The sequence below is a fragment of the Dendropsophus ebraccatus genome, chromosome 9 (assembly GCF_027789765.1).
Source record: "Dendropsophus ebraccatus isolate aDenEbr1 chromosome 9, aDenEbr1.pat, whole genome shotgun sequence".
NCBI classification, from domain to species: Eukaryota; Metazoa; Chordata; class Amphibia; order Anura; family Hylidae; genus Dendropsophus; species Dendropsophus ebraccatus.
Window position 1 is genome coordinate 65,773,873 of NC_091462.1, and position 26,495 is coordinate 65,800,367.

The following is a 26,495-nucleotide window of genomic DNA, read 5'->3' on the forward strand; positions in this document are numbered from 1 at the left end:
ATATGATAGAATCAGAAACATACTTCGAGTCCTGGCGTTCTTTGTATCTTATCCCAGCAATGGGGTGACAATGTCCCCCTTTGCTTTCATTCTTGGGTAGTGCAGTTGCTATTAATGCAATCCTGGCTGTTGTAACTAGAATTTGACAGGTGTTAGGCTTCTGTGTAATATTGGTCTGTACTTAACTACATAAATCACTTTATGGTTTTATAAGGCAATAAAGCCATTTTATGTATAAGGCTGTGTTCCCATATATGCATTTGAGAACTGCAAAAAAAAGCATAAAAAAAAACATGCAGTTTTCAAAAACTGCATGTGTTTCATAAATGCATGCAATTTTTAGGTTGATATTGATAGGCAGCAGCTGGCAAGACATGATTTATCAACCGTCTGTCTTTGGCTATGGTCACGCCACAATTGTGTCAAAATTGTGGAATGTTTTCCAATTTTACAGTAGCTGCACAATTGGCATCAAAATAGTGCTAATTAACGCTTATTAAATGTTATTTAAATACTATGGGGGACATTTATTGTATGCCAAAAATATGTGTGTACACTTAAAGCGCTACAGTGTATGCTTAAATGATGGAAAAGAAGTTTCCTGAGAGATACTGTGCTGTAAAAATATTTACATAATACATCTTAAGTGAGTAAATAGTACTCAGTAACTATTGTAACAATGGTCCGTTCAAGCAGTTTAAATTTTCTTAGTAATATATAGCTATACTACTGAATACCTGGTAGTTTTATGATGTAGTATAGTATCCTCGATTCTTCTGCATCTTTTTAGTAGTTGTAGGTGTTGAGGTGTCGGGTTGGGAGCGGGCCCTGGCCGGTGGCTCCACTACTATGAACTCTCGGCGTGCAGTGAGTAATCCAAAGGTTTTCCATGGAGTAGCAGTGACGTCACTGTAGTAGTTGCCGTAGTTCATGCAGGTCAAACATCTAACATGTTTTAGCGATCAGCGGTTGCCCTCATCAGAGATAATTTTGGCCCATCAAGGCCGAGAGTTGGTAGTAGTGGAGCCACCCAGCTGATTGATTTCCTGCTTAGCCAATCAGTGACTAGAGCTGGCCACAGCTGTAGTCACTAACTGACTGAGCAGGCAATCCATCAGTGGGGCCGGGACATACCAGAAAGACAGGTGAAAAGTACGTACAACGGACGTTCGAGACCGGTGGCACGTATGAGTACAGACTCTTCTGTGAATGATCCAGATTGAAAATTATTTGTTTCTGGCTATACTGTCTTGCTGCCTGCCTTCAACCTATACCTGTACCCTAACTCGCTTCGTTTGACCTGTTTGATGCCTTTCACTTTTTCTTCTGGTCTGCTCTGCCAGCTGCTGCCCACAACAGTACCAACCTATAGTACATACTAGTAACTAAATCCAGCTTCCTCATCCCGGAGCAAGATAGAGGGTAAAAACCTAGGGAGTACTTGGACTCCACTTCTAAGCATGGCTCTAAGCTAGTTAGGTAGCATAGTGGGTCCACTCCCTTTGCCTTGTTTTAATACTCTATTTTTTTTACATGATGCACAACAGTCTACCACTGTTTGGGTCAAAGACAATCAGCTTCTTGACTCTGAGCCAACTAATCTGTTCTTCTATTGTAGTTGACCCTTGTGTCAACATGAAAAGTAAAAGAAGAGTGGAATAGAAGTTGGTAGCCACCGGCTTTCTAAGTCCTTTCCAATAATGGTCACTTTATGGCAGTTACACAGCTATCTCTCTATTCATTCTCCATCTGGATGTGGTGGCCAACAGCCATCTCAGCAACTGGCGAGGGGGTGGAGAAACCTTGTTCTGGATATAGGTGGGGGTCTGAAAGGTGGGGCCTGCATCCATCAGACATCAAGGGCAAACCTTGTGGCTATTCCATAAATATTGCACATTTACATTTAGGTTTTTAATTTTGTAGATTAAAATTAAAAACCTAAATGTAAATTTTCTTTTTATTTTGATATGTTCAGTAAACATGATATCAATTGCGCTGTATATGGACAAATAACAAGTAATACAAGTAATAACAAATGAATTAAAAATGATCACAGTACTTACTTCATCACTTATATTAAGAAGATGTTTAACAATGTGGATTTGCCCATTTGCTGTAGCAGCATGTAATGGTGTGTAACCTTTCTTATCTTTACAAGTAACGTCAGCTCCGCAATTTATTAATAATGTCACAACTTCAAGGTGACCTGTAGAAAAACACATAGAATCTTTTGTATGCAGTGTTGTATACCTTGTGGTGTTTCACAATTGAATTACCCTATTGGTACACAGGGACATCACAAGCTTTGGATCTCTTGACAAACGCCACATTCAAATGCATCTGAGTCCTCTGGATGCAGATGCAGTTGAACAGAATGGGGTGGGGTTTTTTTGGCCACAATATATGAGCGGGGACACCATAACTGCCACTAAGGGCTACCATTGCTGAGTAGGGGCACTATGGGGCATTATGAGTTAGTGGAGACACAAAGGGGGCATTCTAGGAGAGGTGGATTTAAGGAAGCACCATTACAGAGTTGAAGGTATATAAAAGTAATTAATATAATACCCCTGCCAATAGGCAAAAGTAAGGTCCTATGAAAGGGGTTTATGTAAAAAATATGCCTATTTACTTTATAATAAAGATAATAAACAAGAATGTTACCATATACAGCAAGGAAAGATTTTGCACATGGAAAGGAACTGCCAAACCAACTATATTAAAAAGAAAATTCTAATTTTTTAATTTTAAAACAATATACCATTTGATTTTAAAAACAATAGTACAAATGAAGAAAAGCCCCTTTGTAACATATTTTATTAAAGAAAAATGCCTCCTTCTCACTCAAAATCAGAATTACCTCTTTACCCTCAGTCTCTTCCTCCTGCACTGATCAGGGCTGTGAAGTCGGAGTCTGAGCTAATTTTGGCTGAAGTCGGAGTTGGAGTTGGAAAAAAATGTACCCACTCCGACTCCAGCTTTAAAAAAATCTTTAAAAAATGTAGAATTGAATTTTGAAATGAATTTTACAAGTTTTGCTCATGAATATATATGAGCTGGAAGAGTCCATTGTGTGGGGGGAGATCTATGCTGTTCTCTTCCTGGATGCTGGATGACTGTATATGAGCAGCAGTGTAATATGAAGATTTCCTGTGTAATATAGAGGAGGAGGAGGAGAAGAAGACATAAATAGTGTAGCAGTAACCTCTGTCCTTAGTGTAGTGTTTTCTCTCTGGGAGAAGATTGTGTTTTTCTTCAGTGTTCTATGGCTGCAGTTGTGTGTGTGTGTGTGTGTGTATGTGTGCGCGTGCTATGGCTGCAGTAGGTTGTGTGTGCTATGGCCACAGCAGGCTGTGTGTGTGCGCGCTATGGCTGCAGCAGGCTGTGTGTGTGCTATGGCTGCAGCAGGGTGTGCGTATCGGTGCTATGGCCGCAGCAAGCCGTATGTGTGTGTGGTGTGCGCTATGGCTGCAGCAAGCTGTGTGTGTGTGCGCTATGGCTGCAGCAGGCTGTGTTGGTGTGTGTGTATGCTATGGCTGCAGCAGGCTGTGTGTGTGTGTGTGTGTGTGTGCGCGCGTGCTATTGCGTGCCCCCACAGTGACCTTCTATATCACTGTGTGACCTCTATATCACTATGTGTGACCCCCTGTATATCACTATGGCTGACCTCTATATTACAGGTATCTGGCATTCTTAGCAGTGTTTCTTAAGGTATGGTGAATATTTAGTTAGAAATATAGAAGACTGTCAGCAGGAAAAGACCACCTGCTCCATCTAATCTAGTTGTGAGTAGTTTAGGACATGGAGGCTGGAGACCGGCTGCATCCACTGCACACAAAGGAAAATCTGCTTTATATCATTCCTCTTTTCCTCAGAAGTCGCCCCAGGATCATGTAGAACATTATGAAGAAGCCGCTGAGCCAGTGTGATAAATAACTCCCCTTGTATAGGACTGGCCATTTATAAAGGAGCAGGAGCCGGGAGCAGCAGTCAGTCCTGATAAAAATCAGGAGTCTGAGTCGGTGTCGGAGTCGAAGCCGCAGCTTATGGACTCCACAGCCCTGGTTACAGCAAGTGACTATAGAAGCCTATGGAGACTGGAGGGGGCGGTGGAGATAACGACTGGAGCATCTAGTGCATTTACGTTCTCCCCTAGTGCTGAATTCCCAACTATACTGCCCAGTAAAGCTGTATAATGTTCTACATATTATAGCTAGAGTGTGTGCTACAGACTATAGTGGAGCAGGATCTCCTCTTCTCTTTGTATACTGTGTATGGGAGACATTCTACCAATTAGTCTGGGCTTGGGAAAAAAATTACAATTCGGTATAAAACATGAAAAATTGAATTAAAGTGAATCTGTAATTAACATTCCAAACTGCTAACAATTTAGATTGTTGTTTGGACAAGGAAAAAATTGTACTTTTCATATATCCAGCTTTGCTTCCATGATGTAGAGAAATGCTTTTATTTTTTGGTACAAGGAGACAACAAGGCTTTTCTAAGCTCCTGAATAGCTGCTAGCTGGAATGTCTCACCCTCCTCTCCCTTCCCTGCTTGATTGACACCTGGAAGCTGAGTCAAAAGCAGGGTCATGTATGGGAGGGCGGAGTAAGGAGGTGTTACAGCTTGATTCTTCTTACTATATATTAAAAGCATTTTTCTAAATTCTAGAATTGCTAATAGATATTTCAAAGGTACCAGTTGTCTACCCCATAACCACTGTCTTAAAAGTTTTAACATTTTTGAATGTGAATTGCAGCTGACAGATTGCCTTTAAATAGAGGTAACATTTTAAAAACATAAAATCAGAAAACCTTAATGATGTGCTATCTTCACATTTTTCATTACATTAAAGGAGTTATACCTCTAGGTCATACCTCTTCAGCTCTCCAGTGCTCCACTTTCTCCCTCATCCTATCTGTGCTTATAAATAGTAATGAGTGAACATCCCAATGTTCAGTTTGGATCCAGAACACGAACATAAAAAAAATTATTGTGATCGATTCACGAACAAGTAATGGATGTACAGCAGAAGTGTACGTTTGGGTCTAGAGTTATGCACATGGGCACAGATGCAAAGCATAAAATACATAATAGTGGAGCATTATGTATAATAGTGTGTATTATGTATAATTCGTCCGTTAATATATACTGGCAACCAATGGCACACAGCAAAGCCAGGCAGAAAGATTAATGGAACAAACAGACAAAAAATTGGCCGAGGGAAGAAGCCAAGCCCAAAAGGAGGAGGACCTTTTCTGCTCTTCAGATACCGCCTTCAAAGTGTACCTGTCATTATAAAAAAAAACTTTTGACACGTCAGAAGTTTTGATCAGTCTGGGTCTGAGTGGGATCTGAGTGTTCAGATCTGTACCGATCAAAAAACAGAGTGGGGAGATAGTCGGGCTCCATAGGAGCCCATTATAAGTCTGACTTATTCAGAGTGGAGAGTGGATGTGCTGCAGTGGGTCTCTACCTCCCGACCGGAACAGTTCCGCACACTTACACCCGGACTGATAAAAGTTTTAACATGTCTCTATGATGCTGATCTCGGCTCTGTATTCTGTTGATCTGGTATGCAGCAGACCAGACCAACAGAGCACCAATCTAATGGATCGGTGCTCTATTATGTACGCAGCATTGATCTCAATGGAAGATTAATGCTATGTATATAGAAGATCATGGCGCAAAAAATTACACCTCAACCAGCTCCATAGACCAAAGGATAAAAAAATTATAGGCATGTCATAGAGCAATTTTAAGGAGCATTTAGATTTTCAAAAAGGTTTTAATCTTTTAAAAGCCATCAAATAAAATATAAGTTACACATGTTAAATATCATTGTAATCATACTGACTTGAGGAACATAGATAACATGTCATAAGGGTTCGTGTGCGTCTGTAGGTGAAAGAAAGGAAGTGCAAAGTGCTACGGCCTTTTAAACGCGAGTAGGAAAAACGAAAGCACAAAAATGAAAATTCACGTGGTCCTGAAGGGGTTAAACAAGCCTTAACAGAGAATAAACCAATAGTTATATAGATCATTTTGAAAACTTAGACATTGTCCAAGGGGATTCAAGCAGTATTTCTTACCTGCATATGCTGCCCAGTGTAGAGCTCGTCTGTCCTTTTTGTCAAATGCATTTATATTTGCTCCTTTAACAATGAGCAGGTTAACCATCTGAAAAGGTTAAGTCTCCATTATCATGATTTTCACATGATTTTTTTTTTTTACACAACTTGTATTGGTGATAGTATATAAAAACCTAGAAGATTGTTAGCAGAGAGACCACCTGGTCTATCTTGTCTGCCCTTATATTATTTCCTTAAAGGGGTTATCCAGCACTACAAAAACATGGCCACTTTCCCCCTACTGTTGTCTCCAGTTTGGGTGGGGTTTTGAAACTCCGTTCTACTGAAGTAAATGGAGCTTAATTGCAAACCACACCTGAACTGGAGACAACAGTAGGGGGAAAAGTGGCCATGTTTTTGTAGCGCTGGATAACCCCTTTAATTATTATCCAAGGGTAGACAAGGCAAATTTAAATTCATATGCCGGAAGTTTGTTCCAAGAATCTACTATTCTTCTAGTAAATTAATATTTTCTCATATTGCTTCTAATCTTTTCCCAAACCAACCTCAGATTCTGAACCCTTGTTCTTGTTTCTTATTAAAAAACACATCCCTGCTAAACATTATTTAGGTCTTTCATACTTTTAAAGGTTGTCTCCCCCCCTACTGTGTGCAGCTGTCGGTGGAATAGCAGAGCCCCCTTTGAAGTGACAGGCCGCTTAGCCACTGGCCGCGGAGTGGCCTATCACATCAGAGGCCGGATCAGCAGTACTTGCGGCAGCTGTGGGACTAAGCAGAAGACAGGAAGGTACTGGAGAGCGGGCAGAAGCAGTGGGGAGCGTGGTCAGGTATATATGAACTTATACTAGGCAAGGGCTGCATGGACCTTGCAACAATGGTGGAGTCTTGTAGTAGGCGCAATAAACAAGCGCTGATCTAGCAGACTGGCGCTCGATTATATTATTCATGGGGCTGTGTAATACTGCCTTAATACTGGATGACCCCCCACTAAAGCTCTATACACTGGGATCACAATCTCCCTATCCCTACTGGTTATTCCTCTAGCTATACAGCCTCACATTAGAAGAAAACCGCAGCAGTCAAAAAAATACGACGTGGAATAAACATCATATTTTTTAGAGTGCTGCGGTTTTCTACTTTTTTTCTACTTCAAGCACTGTTGGTCCTTTGTGCTGACCGCTTGGCATCCATCTTTATTATACATTTGAGGAGTGCTGCAGGACTTTCTTGCTTCATATATGTATATAGATAGATAGATAGATAGATAGATAGATAGATAGATAGATAGACAGATAGATACATTGAATTCTCCAATAATTGTAGGTTGCAAATGAACTTGCGTCTTCATGAAGCAGCAATTCTCTCACCTACAATTACCATTAATGCAAGCCCTAGATAGGGTCAGTAGAGTTATGAATTTTAATTGTCCAATCATTAGCTCTATATAAACCATTTATAAGTTTATAAAAAAAAAAGATGCTAAATTTTTAATTGATGCATACTTTGATGAGGGTAAGTCCTTCCAGGTGCGCCTGATGCCTAAAATGCGCTGGTGCTTTGGTTAGGGTAAAAATGATCTCTTAATCTGCAGAAACTGAGTAAATGTGATGTGGCCTAGAGCAGTGTTTCTCAACCTGCAGTACGCGTACCACAGGGGGTATGCATTGCAGGTTGAGGGGGTACGCGGGAGGGGAAAAAAAATAAACTTTGGGTGTCGGGACACTGCTATCATTCAGCAATGTCCCGGCATCAGTCACCGCGGCAGCGCTCTCCTTCTTTCCCCCAGCAGCAGCTCACCAGCGTTCTGGGGAGGAAGATGGAGAGAGTCAGGGTGATCAGTGGGAACAGGGCACCAGCAGCGTCTGCTACACGCTGTCCCCCTGCGGCTGCTGTATCCGGGAGCAGCGGCATCGATATCCCGGTCGGCAGCAAGATAGTGAGGGGGTGACAGAGGAGGTGATGGGTGGATTTAGCATCGGGGATACAATCAGGGCAGGAGAATCTTATTCTGACCTGAGAGTGGTCCGGACAGCTGTCAGAGAACCGGGCCAGCGATGAGTCGTGGTGTGCGGGGCTACCCCACCCCGGGCTCTTACAGGAGTCGGATGTGGAACGGGAGACGGGGCAGCCCCAAGGTCACCAGGTAGAAACAGAGGCGGCAGGGGCTGCCCCATCTTCTGGTCCACATCCCACTCCTGTAAGAGCCCGGGGCGGGGTTGCCCCGTGCACCACGACTCATCGCCGGCCTGGTTCTCTGACAGCTGTCTGGACCCCTCTCTGGTCGGAATAGGATTCTCCTGCCCCGATTGTATCCCCGATGCTAAATCCACCCCCCTCACCTCCTCTGTCACCCCATCACCTTCTCTCACCACCTCTGTCACCCCATTACCTCCTCTCACCTCCTCTGTCACCCCCTCACCACCTTTCACCTCCTCTGTCACCCCCATCGCTTCTTCTCACCTCCTCTGCCCCCACCCTAACCTCCTCTGTCACCCCATCACCTCCTCTATCACCCCGTCACCTCCTCTATCACACCGTCAACTCCTCTGTCACCCCGTCACCTCCTCTCACCTCCTCTGTCACCCCCATCACCTCCTCTCTCCTCATGTCACCCCCATCACCTCCTCTCACCTTCTCTGTCACCGCCTCACCTCCTCTCAGCCCCCCTCACCTCCTCTCAGCCCTCATCACCTCCTCTGTGCCCCCATCACTTCCTTTGTGCCCCCACCACCTCCTCTGTGCTCCATCACCTCCTCTCACCCCCATCACCTCCTCTCACCCCTATCACCTCATCTGACCCCGCATCACCTCTTCTGTGCCCCCATCACATCACCCCCTCTCTCCACCATCTCCTCCTCTCCCCCTTCATCTCCTCTCCTTTCCTCTCCCCCTTCACCTCCTCTCTTTCCCTCTCCCCCTTCACCTCCTCTCTCTTCCTCTCTCCCCCTTCACCTCCTCTCTCTTCCTCTCTCCCCCTTCACCTCTTCTCTCTTCCTCTCCCCCTTCACCTCCTCTCTCCCCCTTCACATCCTCTCTCTTCCTCTCTCCCCCTTCACCTCTTCTCTCTTCCTCTCCCCCTTCACCTCCTCTGTTTTCCTCTCCCCCCTTCACCTCCTCTCTTCCCCCCCCCCCCCTTGACCTTCTGTATGTTCCTCTACCCCTTTGACCTCCTCTTTCTTTCTCTCCCCCCTTTACCTCCTCTATCTTCCTCTCTCCTTCTTTTTCCCCTCAGACCTTACTCTCCCCTTGATCTCCTCATGGTTCAGAGGCTGGAGAAAGTAAGACCCGCTCCATGCCCTGATTATGTGAGTATGAATTTTTGTGTGTGTGTGTTGGGGCAGGAGGGGAAGGGAATAGAATGGTGGACATTACTTTGGGGGCAGGGGGCATTATTACTATATGGGGGAGGTATCTGACTACATGGGGAGGTATCTGACTACATGGGGAGGTATCTGACTACATGGGGAGGTATCTGACTACATGGGGGAGGTATCTGACTACATGGGGGAGGTATCTGACTACATGGGTCGAGGTATCTGACTACATGGGTCGAGGTATCTGACTACATGGGGGAGTTATCTGACTACATGGGGGTGTTATCTGACTACATGGGGGAGGTATCTGACTACATGGGGGAGGTATCTGACTACATGGGGGAGGTATCTGACTACATGGGGGAGGTATCTGACTACATGGGGGAGGTATCTGACTACATGAGGAGGTATCTGGCTACATGGGGAGGTATCTGACTATATGGGGGAGGTATCTGACTAGATGGGGGAGGTATCTGACTAGATGGGGGAGGTATCTGACTAGATGGGGGAGGTATCTGACTAGATGGGGGAGGTATCTGACTACATGGGGAGGTATCTGACTACATGTGGAGGTATCTGACTACATCGGGGAGGTATCTGACTACATGGGGAGGTTTCTGACTATATGGGCGAAGGTATCTGACTACATGGGTAGAGGTATCTGACTACATGGCTGGAGGTATCTGACTACATGGGTGGATGTATGATAGGAGACGTGGGACTGTAAAGATAGTGAGGGGGTGACAGAGGAGGTGATGGGTGGATTTAGCATCGGGGATACAATCAGGGCAGGAGAATCTTATTCTGACCTGAGAGGGGTCCGGACAGCTGTCAGAGAACCGGGCCAGCGATCAGTCGTGGTGTGCGGGGCTACCCCACCCCGGGCTCTTACAGGAGTCGGATGTGGAACGGGAGACGGTGTAGCCCCAAGGTCACCAGGTAGAAACAGAGGCGGCGGGGGCTGCCCCATCTTCCGGTCCACATCCCACTCCTGTAAGAGCCCGGGGCGGGGTTGCCCCGCGCACCACGACTCATCGCCGGCCTGGTTCTCTGACAGCTGTCTGGACCCCTCTCTGGTTGGAATAGGATTCTCCTGCCCCGATTGTATCCCTGATGCTAAATCCACCCCCCTCACCTCCTCTGTCACCCCCTTACCTCCTCTGTCACCCCATCACCTCCTCTCACCTCCTCTGTCACCCCATCACCTCCTCTCACCTCCTCTGTCACCCCCTCACCACCTTTCACCTCCTCTGTCACCCCCATCGCTTCTTCTCACCTCCTCTGCCCCCCCCCTAACCTCCTCTGTCATCCCCATCACCTCCTCTATCACCCCGTCACCTCCTCTATCACACCGTCAACTCCTCTCACCTCCTGTCACCCCCTCTCACCTCCTCTGTCACCCCCATCACCTCCTCTCTCCTCATGTCACCCCCATCACCTCCTCTCACCTTCTCTGTCACCCCCATCACCTCCTCTCACCTTCTCTGTCACCGCCTCACCTCCTCTCAGCCTCCCTCACCTCCTCTCAGCCCTCATCACCTCCTCGGTGCCCCCATCACTTCCTTTGTGCCCCCACCACCTCCTCTATGCTCCATCACCTCCTCTCACCCCCATCACCTCCTCTCACCCCTATCACCTCCTCTGACCCCGCATCACCTCTTCTGTGCCCCCATCACATCACCCCCTCTCTCCACCATCTCCTCCTCTCCCCCTTCATCTCCTCTCCCTTCCTCTCCCCCTTCACCTCCTCTCTTTCCCTCTCCCCCTTCACCTCCTCTCTCTTCCTCTCTCCCCCTTCACCTCCTCTCTCTTCCTCTCTCCCCCTTCACCTCTTCTCTCTTTCTCTCCCCCTTCACCTCCTCTCTCTTCCTCTCTCCCCCTTCACCTCTTCTCTCTTCCTCTCCCCCTTCACCTCCTCTCTTCCCCCCCCCTTGACCTTCTCTATGTTCCTCTCCCCCTTTGACCTCCTCTTTCTTTCTCTCCCCCCTTCACCTCCTCTATCTTCCTCTCTCCTTCTTTTCCCCCTCAGACCTTACTCTCCCCTTGATCTCCTCGTGGTTCAGAGGCTGGAGAAAGTAAGACCCGCTCCATGCCCTGATTATGTGAGTGTGAATTTTTTTGTGTGTGTGTTGAGGCAGGAGGGGAAGGGAGTAGAATGGTGGACATTACTTTGGGGGCAGGGCAGGGGGCATTATTACTATATGGGGGAGGTATCTGACTACATGGGGAGGTATCTGACTACATGGGGAGGTATCTGACTACATGGGGGAGGTATCTGACTACATGGGGGAGGTATCTGACTACATGGGGGAGGTATCTGACTACATGGGTCGAGGTATCTGACTACATGGGTCGAGGTATCTGACTACATGGGGGAGTTATCTGACTACATGGGGGAGTTATCTGACTACATGGGGGAGGTATCTGACTACATGGGGGAGGTATCTGACTACATGGGGGAGGTATCTGACTACATGGGGGAGGTATCTGACTACATGGGGGAGGTATCTGACTACATGAGGAGGTATCTGGCTACATGGGGAGGTATCTGACTATATGGGGGAGGTATCTGACTAGATGGGGGAGGTATCTGACTAGATGGGGGAGGTATCTGACTAGATGGGGGAGGTATCTGACTAGATGGGGGAGGTATCTGACTACATGGGGGAGGTATCTGACTACATGTGGAGGTATCTGACTACATCGGGGAGGTATCTGACTACATGGGGAGGTTTCTGACTATATGGGCGAAGGTATCTGACTACATGGGTAGAGGTATCTGACTACATGGCTGGAGGTATCTGACTACATGGGTGGATGTATGATAGGAGACGTGGGACTGTAAAGATAGTGAGGGGGTGACAGAGGAGGTGATGGGTGGATTTAGCATCGGGGATACAATCAGGGCAGGAGAATCTTATTCTGACCTGAGAGGGGTCCGGACAGCTGTCAGAGAACCGGGCCAGCGATCAGTCGTGGTGTGCGGGGCTACCCCACCCCGGGCTCTTACAGGAGTCGGATGTGGAACGGGAGACGGTGTAGCCCCAAGGTCACCAGGTAGAAACAGAGGCGGCGGGGGCTGCCCCATCTTCCGGTCCACATCCCACTCCTGTAAGAGCCCGGGGCGGGGTTGCCCCGCGCACCACGACTCATCGCCGGCCTGGTTCTCTGACAGCTGTCTGGACCCCTCTCTGGTCGGAATAGGATTCTCCTGCCCCGATTGTATCCCCGATGCTAAATCCACCCCCCTCACCTCCTCTGTCACCCCCTTACCTCCTCTGTCACCCCTTCACCTTCTCTCACCACCTCTGTCACCCCATTACCTCCTCTCACCTCCTCTGTCACCCCCTCACCACCTTTCACCTCCTCTGTCACCCCCATCGCTTCTTCTCACCTCCTCTGCCCCCACCCTAACCTCCTCTGTCACCCCATCACCTCCTCTATCACCCCGTCACCTCCTCTATCACACCGTCAACTCCTCTGTCACTCCGTCACCTCCTCTCACCTCCTGTCACCCCCTCTCACCTCCTCTGTCACCCCCATCACCTCCTCTCTCCTCATGTCACCCCCATCACCTCCTCTCACCTTCTCTGTCACCCCCATCACCTCCTCTCACCTTCTCTGTCACCGCCTCACCTCCTCTCAGCCCCCCTCACCTCCTCTCAGCCCTCATCACCTCCTCTGTGCCCCCATCACTTCTTTTGTGCCCCCACCACCTCCTCTGTGCTCCATCACCTCCTCTCACCCCCATCACCTCCTCTCACCCCTATCACCTCATCTGACCCCGCATCTCCTCTTCTGTGCCCCCATCACATCACCCCCTCTCTCCACCATCTCCTCCTCTCCCCCTTCATCTCCTCTCCCTTCCTCTCCCCCTTCACCTCCTCTCTTTCCCTCTCCCCCTTCACCTCCTCTCTCTTCCTCTCTCCCCCTTCACCTCTTCTCTCTTCCTCTCCCCCTTCACCTCCTCTCTCCCCCTTCACATCCTCTCTCTTCCTCTCTCCCCCTTCACCTCTTCTCTCTTCCTCTCCCCCTTCACCTCCTCTGTTTTCCTCTCCCCCCTTCACCTCCTCTCTTCCCCCCCCCCTTGACCTTCTGTATGTTCCTCTACCCCTTTGACCTCCTCTTTCTTTCTCTCCCCCCTTTACCTCCTCTATCTTCCTCTCTCCTTCTTTTTCCCCTCAGACCTTACTCTCCCCTTGATCTCCTCATGGTTCAGAGGCTGGAGAAAGTAAGACCCGCTCCATTGCCTGATTATGTGAGTATGAATTTTTGTGTGTGTGTGTTGGGGCAGGAGGGGAAGGGAATAGAATGGTGGACATTACTTTGGGGGCAGGGGGCATTATTACTATATGGGGGAGGTATCTGACTACATGGGGAGGTATCTGACTACATGGGGAGGTATCTGACTACATGGGGAGGTATCTGACTACATGGGGGAGGTATCTGACTACATGGGTCGAGGTATCTGACTACATGGGTCGAGGTATCTGACTACATGGGTCGAGGTATCTGACTACATGGGTCGAGGTATCTGACTACATGGGGGAGTTATCTGACTACATGGGGGAGTTATCTGACTACATGGGGGAGGTATCTGACTACATGGGGGAGGTATCTGACTACATGGGGGAGGTATCTGACTACATGGGGGAGGTATCTGACTACATGAGGAGGTATCTGGCTACATGGGGAGGTATCTGACTAGATGGGGGAGGTATCTGACTAGATGGGGGAGGTATCTGACTACATGGGGGAGGTATCTGACTACATGGGGGAGGTATCTGACTACATGTGGAGGTATCTGACTACATGTGGAGGTATCTGACTACATCGGGGAGGTATCTGACTACATGGAGAGGTTTCTGACTATATGGGCGAAGGTATCTGACTACATGGGTAGAGGTATCTGACTACATGGGTGGAGGTATCTGACTACATGGCTGGAGGTATCTGACTACATGGGTGGATGTATGATAGGAGACGTGGGACTGTAAAGATAGTGAGGGGGTGACAGAGGAGGTGATGGGTGGATTTAGCATCGGGGATACAATAAGGGCAGGAGAATCCTATTCTGACCTGAGAGGGGTCCGGACAGCTGTCAGAGAACCGGGCCAGCGATGAGTCGTGGTGTGCGGGGCTACCCCACCCCGGGCTCTTACAGGAGTCGGATGTGGAACGGGAGACGGGGCAGCCCCAAGGTCACCAGGTAGAAACAGAGGCGGCGGGGGCTGCCCCATCTTCCGGTCCACATCCCACTCCTGTAAGAGCCCGGGGCGGGGTTGCCCCGCGCACCACGACTCATCGCCGGCCTGGTTCTCTGACAGCTGTCTGGACCCCTCTCTGGTTGGAATAGGATTCTCCTGCCCCGATTGTATCCCTGATGCTAAATCCACCCCCCTCACCTCCTCTGTAACCCCCTTACCTCCTCTGTCACCCCATCACCTTCTCTCACCACCTCTGTCACCCCATTACCTCCTCTCACCTCCTCTGTCACCCCCTCACCACCTTTCACCTCCTCTGTCACCCCCATCGCTTCTTCTCACCTCCTCTGCCCCCCCCCCTAACCTCCTCTGTCATCCCCATCACCTCCTCTATCACCCCGTCACCTCCTCTATCACACCGTCAACTCCTCTGTCACCCCGTCACCTCCTCTGTCACCCCCTGCCACCCCCTCTCACCTCCTCTGTCACCCCCATCACCTCCTCTCTCCTCATGTCACCCCCATCACCTCCTCTCACCTTCTCTGTCACCGCCTCACCTCCTCTCAGCCTCCCTCACCTCCTCTCAGCCCTCATCACCTCCTCTGTGCCCCCATCACTTCCTTTGTGCCCCCACCACCTCCTCTATGCTCCATCACCTCCTCTCACCCCCATCACCTCCTCTCACCCCTATCACCTCCTCTGACCCCGCATCACCTCTTCTGTGCCCCCATCACATCACCCCCTCTCTCCACCATCTCCTCCTCTCCCCCTTCATCTCCTCTCCCTTCCTCTCCCCCTTCACCTCCTCTCTTTCCCTCTCCCCCTTCACCTCCTCTCTCTTCCTCTCTCCCCCTTCACCTCCTCTCTCTTCCTCTCTCCCCCTTCACCTCTTCTCTCTTTCTCTCCCCCTTCACCTCCTCTCTCTTCCTCTCTCCCCCTTCACCTCTTCTCTCTTCCTCTCCCCCTTCACCTCCTCTCTTCCCCCCCCCTTGACCTTCTCTATGTTCCTCTCCCCCTTTGACCTCCTCTTTCTTTCTCTCCCCCCTTCACCTCCTCTATCTTCCTCTCTCCTTCTTTTCCCCCTCAGACCTTACTCTCCCCTTGATCTCCTCGTGGTTCAGAGGCTGGAGAAAGTAAGACCCGCTCCATGCCCTGATTATGTGAGTGTGAATTTTTTTGTGTGTGTGTTGAGGCAGGAGGGGAAGGGAGTAGAATGGTGGACATTACTTTGGGGGCAGGGCAGGGGGCATTATTACTATATGGGGGAGGTATCTGACTACATGGGGAGGTATCTGACTACATGGGGAGGTATCTGACTACATGGGGGAGGTATCTGACTACATGGGGGAGGTATCTGACTACATGGGTCGAGGTATCTGACTACATGGGGGAGTTATCTGACTACATGGGGGAGTTATCTGACTACATGGGGGAGGTATCTGACTACATGGGGGAGGTATCTGACTACATGGAGGAGGTATCTGACTACATGGGGGAGGTATCTGACTACATGGGGGAGGTATCTGACTACATGAGGAGGTATCTGGCTACATGGGGAGGTATCTGACTATATGGGGGAGGTATCTGACTAGATGGGGGAGGTATCTGACTAGATGGGGGAGGTATCTGACTAGATGGGGGAGGTATCTGACTAGATGGGGGAGGTATCTGACTACATGGGGGAGGTATCTGACTACATGTGGAGGTATCTGACTACATCGGGGAGGTATCTGACTACATGGGGAGGTTTCTGACTATATGGGCGAAGGTATCTGACTACATGGGTAGAGGTATCTGACTACATGGCTGGAGGTATCTGACTACATGGGTGGATGTATGATAGGAGACGTGGGACTGTAAAGATAGTGAGGGGGTGACAGAGGAGGTGATGGGTGGATTTAGCATCGGGGATACAATCAGGGCAGGAGAATCTTATTCTGACCTGAGAGGGGTCCGGACAGCTGTCAGAGAACCGGGCCAGCGATCAGTCGTGGTGTGCGGGGCTACCCCACCCCGGGCTCTTACAGGAGTCGGATGTGGAACGGGAGACGGTGTAGCCCCAAGGTCACCAGGTAGAAACAGAGGCGGCGGGGGCTGCCCCATCTTCCGGTCCACATCCCACTCCTGTAAGAGCCCGGGGCGGGGTTGCCCCGCGCACCACGACTCATCGCCGGCCTGGTTCTCTGACAGCTGTCTGGACCCCTCTCTGGTCGGAATAGGATTCTCCTGCCCCGATTGTATCCCCGATGCTAAATCCACCCCCCTCACCTCCTCTGTCACCCCCTTACCTCCTCTGTCACCCCTTCACCTTCTCTCACCACCTCTGTCACCCCATTACCTCCTCTCACCTCCTCTGTCACCCCCTCACCACCTTTTACCTCCTCTGTCACCCCCATCGCTTCTTCTCACCTCCTCTGCCCCCCCCTAACCTCCTCTGTCACCCCATCACCTCCTCTATCACCCCGTCACCTCCTCTATCACACCGTCAACTCCTCTGTCACTCCGTCACCTCCTCTCACCTCCTGTCACCCCCTCTCACCTCCTCTGTCACCCCCATCACCTCCTCTCTCCTCATGTCACCCCCATCACCTCCTCTCACCTTCTCTGTCACCCCCATCACCTCCTCTCACCTTCTCTGTCACCGCCTCACCTCCTCTCAGCCCCCCTCACCTCCTCTCAGCCCTCATCACCTCCTCTGTGCCCCCATCACTTCTTTTGTGCCCCCACCACCTCCTCTGTGCTCCATCACCTCCTCTCACCCCCATCACCTCCTCTCACCCCTATCACCTCCTCTGACCCCGCATCTCCTCTTCTGTGCCCCCATCACATCACCCCCTCTCTCCACCATCTCCTCCTCTCCCCCTTCATCTCCTCTCCCTTCCTCTCCCCCTTCACCTCCTCTCTTTCCCTCTCCCCCTTCACCTCCTCTCTCTTCCTCTCTCCCCCTTCACCTCCTCTCTTCCTCTCTCCCCCTTCACCTCCTCTCTCTTCCTCTCTCCCCCTTCACATCCTCTCTCTTCCTCTCTCCCCCTTCACATCCTCTCTCTTCCTCTCTCCCCCTTCACCTCTTCTCTCTTCCTCTCCCCCCTTCACCTCCTCTCTCCCCCCCCCCTTGACCTTCTGTATGTTCCTCTCCCCCTTTGACCTCCTCTTTCTTTCTCTCCCCCCTTCACCTCCTCTATCTTCCTCTCTCCTTCTTTTCCCCCTCAGACCTTACTCTCCCCTTGATCTCCTCGTGGTTCAGAGGCTGGAGAAAGTAAGACCCGTTCCATGCCCTGATTATGTGAGTATGAATTTTTTTGTGTGTGTGTTGAGGCAGGAGGGGAAGGGAGTAGAATGGTGGACATTACTTTGGGGGCAGGGCAGGGGGCATTATTACTATATGGGGGAGGTATCTGACTACATGGGGAGGTATCTGACTACATGGGGAGGTATCTGACTACATGGGGGAGGTATCTGACTACATGGGGGAGGTATCTGACTACATGGGGGAGGTATCTGACTACATGGGGGAGGTATCTGGCTACATGGGGGAGGTATCTGACTACATGGGTCGAGGTATCTGACTACATGGGGGAGTTATCTGACTACATGGGGGAGGTATCTGACTACATGGGGAAGGTATCTGACTACATGGGGGAGGTATCTGACTACATGGGGGAGGTATCTGACTACATGGGGGAGGTATCTGACTACATGAGGAGGTATCTGGCTACATGGGGAGGTATCTGACTAGATGGGGGAGGTATCTGACTACATGGGGGAGGTATCTGACTACATGGGGGAGGTATCTGACTACATGGGGGAGGTATCTGACTACATGGGGGAGGTATCTGACTACATGGGGAGGTATCTGACTACATGGGAGAGGTATCTGACTACATGGGGAGGTTTTTGACTATATGGGCGAAGGTATCTGACTACATGGGTAGAGGTATCTGACTACATGGGTGGAGGTATCTGACTACATGGCTGGAGGTATCTGACTACATGGGTGGAGGTATGATCGGAGACGTGGGACTGTAAATTGCTGTCTCACTATGAAAGGGGGGGGTGCAAAACTGATGATAAGGAGGGAGAAAAAAAAGGAAAGGCCTAGGGCAGGGGCGTAGCTAATGTCTCTTGGGCCCTGGTGCAAGAGGTCAACTTGCCCCCCCCCCCTTCCTCAACCAAGCGATGCTATTGGTATATGTGATGAATATGGACGGCCCTGTTCCTATTCATGAGTGTGTAGTTATATTATATGTGGTTATGAAAGTGAAACACTACAGACTGTTATGTGTATTCCACTCACTATACTTTAGCTTGTCCAAACATCATAAACTCTGAGCAGTTTATTGAGGTCTCTGGTCAGGAAACACTAGGCCTGGGTTATTGAGGGTCTCAGGAAACCTGGAGTTCTTATCTACTTCAAAGAGTGGATAGACCACTCAAGCACAACACCCCCCAACCATAGGACAATGGTTCAATTAAAGGACATATGCAATGAGGTGTCCCTGGTCCTTCCCCATTATCACCTAATGAGCCAATTATGGAGAACTCATTATCCTAATCACCTGATGGGCGGCCATGAAATCTAAGCCGGATTTTGACTGTATTAAATATGGTGGCAACAGTGGAGGGGGTCAGTCTGACTGACCTGCGATCCATGATTTCTCCTACCCCCTGGAAAGGCAACAACTATTGTAAGTCTTAGATAGTTTCTGCTTATTTCTCTCTTTTATTTTATACTGTTATTGCATGTATATATGTCATCTTATTTACCTTCTTTTTTGTAAGCACTGTACCTTTTGTCTATTAAAGCTTAAAACTTTAATAAGTTTGGTCCTTGTATGCTCTAAGAATCCATAGCCTTTGTATGTTGTGTTTTAACCCTGTGAGTGCCAGTGAGTGGTGTTGTGGGTTGACAGTGTCCTTTCACACTTAATTTGAAAGGTAGTGGCAGCGTGTCTCTTGAGATGCTTGGACTGTGTTGGGGTGTGATTTATGCTCAATTTGCCTCCTGAGTGGAAGGTGAGTGCAAGATTGAGTGAGTGGAAATAGATTAACCCCTTGCAGTGGCATCCCCATCACGTGCTAGTAAGCGTGTACGTGACAGTATATATATATATATATATATATATATATATATATATATATTAGAAAATGTACCCGGCGCTGCCCGGGTATAAAGTGTCAGTGTGTATAGAGGGTCCTGTATACCTGTAGTATAGAGTTGGTGGAGGTGCTGTATACCTGTAGTATTGAGTTGGTGGAGGTGCTGTGGCAGTGTTATCCAGTCACAGTATGGTGGTATTGGTCAGGTCTGGTATGGCGGTGTTATCCAGTCACAGTGTGTCGGTATTGGTCCGGTCTGGTATGGCAGTGTTATCCAGCCACTGTATGGCGGTATTGCTCAGGTCTGGTGTGGCGGTGTTAAATGTGACGTGTGGAGCTATTACCTACCAGTCCTGATGCTAATTGGTGAGTGAGGATGGGGTGTCCTCAGGTTTAGTGCTTAGGGCAGCAGCAGCTGGTAATTCTGCCCTGTATACCTGTATAGATGGAGTAGGGGGTCCTGTATACATGTACTGTATAGATGGAGTAGGGGGTCCTGTATACATGTACTGTATAGATGGAGTAGGGGGTCCTGTATACATGTGCTGTATAGATGGAGTAGGGGGTCCTGTTATATGTACTGTATTGATGGAGTAGGGGGTCTACCAGTTATTACTATGGATGTTGTGAGGCAGCTTCCCTAGCAATCACAACTCCCTGTGAAAATGAAAGTAGTAATCCTATTGGTTGCTAAGGCTCTCAACTGCCGTTTAATGCTGGGCAGCTGCAGCTAATTATATCTTCTGTGTGCAGTGTGGAGATTTTCCAATTCATCTCTATGGGGCACCGCTCTTCCCCCTCCCCTCCTGTACATCTGGCGGGGGCGGGACCTTCGCTAATACCTTCCCGGGCACCCAATGTATCTGTGTGCCAAATTTACTAGGATTACTAGGATTAATAGGATTACTACTTTCATTTTCAATGGGAGCTGGAATCTGAACAGTTGCTATTGCAGCTGCCTCACAACAACCACAGAAATAACTGGTAGACCCCCTACTCAGTCTACACAGTACATGTATACAGGGCCCCCTACTCCATCTATACAGTACATGTATACAGGGCCTCCTACTCCATCTATACAGTACATGTATACAGGGCCCCCTACTCAATCTATGCAGTACAGATATACAGGGTCCCCTATTCCATCTATACAGTACATGTATACAGGGCCGTATTACAAGCTGCTGCTGCCCTAAGCACTAAACCTGAGGACGGCCCATCCTCACTCACTAATTAGCATCATGATAGATTGGTAGATAATAGCTCCAGATGTCACATTTAACACTGCCATATCAGGCCTGACCAATATCGCCATATTGTGACTGGATAACACCGCCACACCAGACCTGACCAATACCACCATACTGTGACTGGATAACACCGCCATACCAGAACTGACCAATACCATCATACTGTGACTGGATAACACCACCATACCAACCTGACCGATACCGCCATACTGTGACTGGATAACACTGCCATACCAGACCTGACCAATACCGACACACTATGACTGGATAACCCTGCCATACCAGACCTGACCAATACCGCCATACTGTGACTTGATAACACCACCATATCAGACCTGACCAATACCGCCATACCAGACCTGACCAATGCCGCCACACTGTGACTGGATAACTCTGCCATATCAGACCTGACCAATACCGCCATACTGTGACTGGATAACACTGCCATACCAGACCTGACCAATACTGACACACTATGACTGGATAACACTGCCATACCAGACCTGACCAATACCACCATACTGTGACTTGATAACACCCCCATACCAGACCTGACCAATACCACCACACTGTGACTGGATAACACCACCATACCAGACCTGACCAATACGGCCACACTGTGAATGGATAACAATGCCATACCACACCTGACCGATACCACCATACTGTGACTGGATAACTCCGCCACACCAGACCTGACCAATACCGACAAACTGTGACTGGATAACACCGCCACACCAGACCTGACCAATACCACCATACCGTAACTGGATAACACTGCCACACAAGACCTGACCAATATTACCATACCCCCTTCGAAAAGACACTAGATTTTCTGGCAAGTCAGGAGGTGGAAGACTAGAAAAAAAAAAAAAAAAATTAAAAAGTTATTTTCTTCCCTCTGCTCCCTGGTGCTGCCCTCATGCAAGTTGCTGCCCTAGGCAGACCACGAGTGCCTAATGGTAAATACGACCCTGCAGGTATACAGGACACTACAGGTATCCAGGACCCACAAACTATAAATTACAGGTATAGAAGACCTCCACCAACTTTACATTACAAGTATACAGCACCTTCACCAAGTATGTATTACAGGTATACAGGACCCCCAACTATACAGTACAGGTATACAGGACCTCTACCCGCTATACACTGCAGGTATACAGTACTTCCCAAACTATACAGTACAGGTATACAGCCCCCCCCCCCAATTATACACTACTGGTATACAGGACCTCCCTCAACTATACACTACAGGTATACAGCCCCACCCCCAACTACACACTACAGGTATACAGGACCCCCTCAACTATACACTACAGGTATACAGGACGGATGTTTGAAGTTTTTAGTTTAGTTGGAGTAGGGGGTCCTGTATACATGTACTGTATAGATGGAGTAGGGGGTCCTGTATACATGTGCTGTAAAGATGGAGTAGGGGGTCCTGTTATATGTACTGTATTGATGAAGTAGGGGGTCTACCAGTTATTACTGTGGATGTTGTGAGGCAGCTTCCCTAGCAATCACAACTCCCGTTGAAAATGAAAGTAGTAATCCTATTGGTTGCTAAGGCTCTCAACTGCCGTTTAATGCTGGGCAGCTGCAGCTAATTATATCTTCTGTGTGCAGTGTGGAGATTTTCCAATTCATCTCTATGGGGCACCGCTCTTCCCCCTCCCCTCCTGTACATCTGGCGGGGACGGAACCTTCGCTAAAACCTTCCCGGGCACCCAATGTATCTGTGTGCCAAATTTGGGGTCAAACGGTTCAGGCGTTTGGAAGTCTATATTGGACAGACAGACAGACAGACAGACAGAAGAACAGACAGACAGACAGACTTTAAAAAATAAAAGTCTGTCTGTCCGTCTGTCCCGTATAGACTTCCAAACGCCTGAACCATTTGACCCCAAATTTGGCCCACAGATACATTGGGTGCCCCGGAAGGTTAGAGCGAAGGTCCCGTCCTTACCAGATGTAAAGGAGGGGAGGGGGATGCGGAAGACCGCGCCCATAGAGATGAATGGGAAAATCTCCACACTGCACACACAGGTGACATAATTAGCTGCAGCTCTGCCCAGCAGTAAATGCCAGTTGGGAGCCTTAGCAACCAATAGGATTACTACTTTCATTTTCAAAGGGAGCTGGAATCTGAATGGTTGCTATTGCAGCTGCCTCACAACATCCACAGAAATAACTGGTAGACCCCCTACTCCATCTATACAGTACATGTATACAGGGCCCCCTACTCCATCTATACAGTACATGTATACAGGGCCTCCTACTCCATCTATACAGTACATGTATACAGGGCCCCCTACTCCATCTATGCAGTACAGATATACAGGGTCCCCTATTCCATCTATACAGTACATGTATACAGGGCTGTATTACCAGCTGCTGCTGCCCTAAGCACTAAACCTGAGGACGGCCCATCCTCACTCACTAATTAGCATCATGATAGATTGGTAGATAATAGCTCCAGATGTCACATTTAACACTGCCATATCAGGCCTGACCAATATCGCCATATTGTGACTGGATAACACCGCCACACCAGACCTGACCAATACCACCATACTGTGACTGGATAACACCGCTATACCAGAACTGACCAATACCATCATACTGTGACTGGATAACACCACCATACCAACCTGACCGATACCGCCATACTGTGACTGGATAACACTGCCATACCAGACCTGACCAATACCGACACACTATGACTGAATAACACTGCCATACCAGACCTGACCGATACCACCATACTGTGACTGGATAACTCCGCCACACCAGACCTGACCAATACCGACAAACTGTGACTGGATAACACCGCCACACCAGACCTGACCAATACCACCATACCGTAACTGGATAACACTGCCACACAAGACCTGACCAACATTACCATACCCCCTTCGAAAAGACACTAGATTTTCTGGCAAGTCAGGAGGTGGAAGACTAGAAAAAAAAAAATGTAAAAGTTGTTTCCTTCCCTCTGCTCCCTGGTGCTGCCCTCATGCAAGTTGCTGCCCTAGGCAGACCACGAGTGCCCTGCAGGTATACAGGACACTACAGGTATACAGGACCCCAAATCTATACACTACAGGTGCACGGGACCTCCACCAACTATATACTACAGGTATACAGGACCCCCAAACTATACACTACAGGTATACAAGACCTCCACCAACTATACACTACAGGTATCCAGGACCCACAAACTATAAATTACAGGTATAGAAGACCTCCACCAACTTTACATTACAAGTATACAGCACCTTCACCAAGTATATATTACAGGTATACAGGACCCCCAACTATACAGTACAGGTATACAGGACCTCTACCCGCTATACACTGCAGGTATACAGTACTTCCCAAACTATACAGTACAGGTATACAGCCCCCCCAATTATACACTACTTGTATACAGGACCTCCCTCAACTATACACTACAGGTATACAGCCCCACCCCCAACTACACACTACAGGTATACAGGACCCCCTCAACTATACACTACAGGTATACAGGACGGATGTTTGAAGTTTTTAGTTTATTTCTAATGTGCATAAGCTACAATTTACATAAACAGTGCAGAACTGTCAGGTATATAGGGGCATATAGGGCTACTGGCGATTTCCCCTTAAACAATAAAAACAAGGACATAGATTGGCCTCCTGGGCACCTTAGAATAAATATAATTAACACACTGACACTTTGTACCCGGGCAGCACCGGGTACATTTTCTAGTATATTATAAATCTCAAGACTCATATTACCAATACTACCAGTATGTGGGAAATATTATCACCATACATATTACCACCATACTGTTACTAACCAAATCCTGTATACTGAGACCAATATTACCAATAATACCAGTATAGAGGAAGGAAATATTTCCGCCACACCACAACCACCATATTGTTACTGACCAGATCCGGTGTACTAAATCCAATAAAACACAGTACCAGATAACAAGTAACAAATAACACCGCCACATACTAACACCACCGCTGCTACTGACTAATATCACAGCTGCTACTGACTAACACCACCGCTGCTACTGACTAACACCACCGCTGCTACTAACACCAACACATAATGACTAACATCGCGGCTGCTACTGAATAACATCCACTGTACACAGATCACTATCAACTCATACAGTCATATAGAGGCTGACCCAGCCCTACACAGGTTCTGTACACCATATACATTACAGTTGCATCAGGTGACTCACAGGGGATGTCTTCTCTGATTGGAGTTCTTCCCTTTTCATCTTCTTCTTCTGTCCTGGGCCATTATGAGAACTTCTCCGAGCCACAAATCCACAGAATCTGCCAGATAGATATGTTAGGCTCCTCACTTTGTCACCATCCTCATCTCTCTACACACTGTACATCTGTATTGGCCCCTTTACACCCTCATTTAGTGGGTAGGCTGACTCTATAAGACCCCCTTATAGTATATGCCCCCCTCTGTGTGGTCCACTATAGTACATGCCCTATTGCATACACTCCCCATGTAGTCTCCCTTATAGATGACCCCCCATGTTATCCCCCTTATAAATGCCCCCCATGTTATCCCCCTTATAATGGCCCCCATATAAATGGCCCCTATGTAACCCCCTTATAATGGCTTCCATTGTAATCCCCCTTAGAATCCCCTTTATAGATGGCCCCCATTGTAATCCCCCTTATAGATGGCCCCCATTGTAATCCCCTTTATAGATGGCCCCCATTGTATTCCCCCTTATAGATCGCCCCCATTGTAATCCCCTTTATAGATGGCCCACATTGTAATCCCCTTATACATGGCCTCCATTGTAATTCCCTTTATAATCCCTTATAGATGGCCGCCATTGTAATCCCCTTTATAGATGGCCCCCATTGTAATCCCCTTATAGATGCCCCCATTGTAATCCCTTTTATAATGCCCTTATAGATGCCCCCATTGTAATCCCCTTTATAGATGGTCCCCATTGTAATGCCCTTTATAATCCCTTTATAGATGCCCCCCATTGTAATCCCCTTTATACTCCCTTTATAGATGGCCCCCATTGTAACCTCCTTTATAATCCCCTTTTAATGGCAGCAAGTCTGTGCAAAACAAAACAAACAAACCCACAACTCACCTGACAACCCGCTCCCCCGCCGTGTCTCTCTCCTCCTCGGTCTGGCTGTCGGTTGCCACGCGGCTCCCTGGTTCTGTCCCGTCCCCGGCCGCACACAAACCATAGAGCTCTGTGCGTACGGAGGATGTTACTTCTGGCACAGAGGTCACTTTGCTGGAAGTACCATCCCCGGTGCACACAGAGCTCTATGGTTCGTGTCCGGTTAGGGACGGGACAGACAGGGAGCGGGGAGCCGCATGGCAGCCGGGGGCCGTCTATGTCTCCCTCTTGTGACCGCAAGCAGTGACAAGGGGGGGCCCCCTGCGACCGCGGTAGCTATGCCACTGGCCTAGGGCACAGATACTCTAGGCCATGCCACATTGACTCAGCTGCAGATTAAAAGATAATTTTTTAC

General features: G+C 48.6%; 1 protein-coding gene across 3 annotated transcripts in view; it reads right to left on the reverse strand.

Annotated features, from left to right (window-relative positions):
- ANKRD44 (ankyrin repeat domain 44) overlaps positions 1-26,495 on the reverse strand; it is a 552,838-nt gene that overhangs the window by 371,038 nt on the left and 155,305 nt on the right. For all 3 annotated transcript variants that reach the window (XR_011364562.1, XM_069983563.1, XM_069983562.1), the window contains exons 6-7: positions 6,096-6,183; positions 2,064-2,206 (exon numbers count right to left, since the gene is read on the reverse strand). Coding sequence is in view for 2 of the 3 variants with exons in the window: in XM_069983563.1 (XP_069839664.1) it covers positions 2,064-2,206; positions 6,096-6,183 (231 nt within the window). In the remaining variant the exon portion in view is untranslated. The remainder of the gene's footprint in view (positions 1-2,063; positions 2,207-6,095; positions 6,184-26,495) is intronic.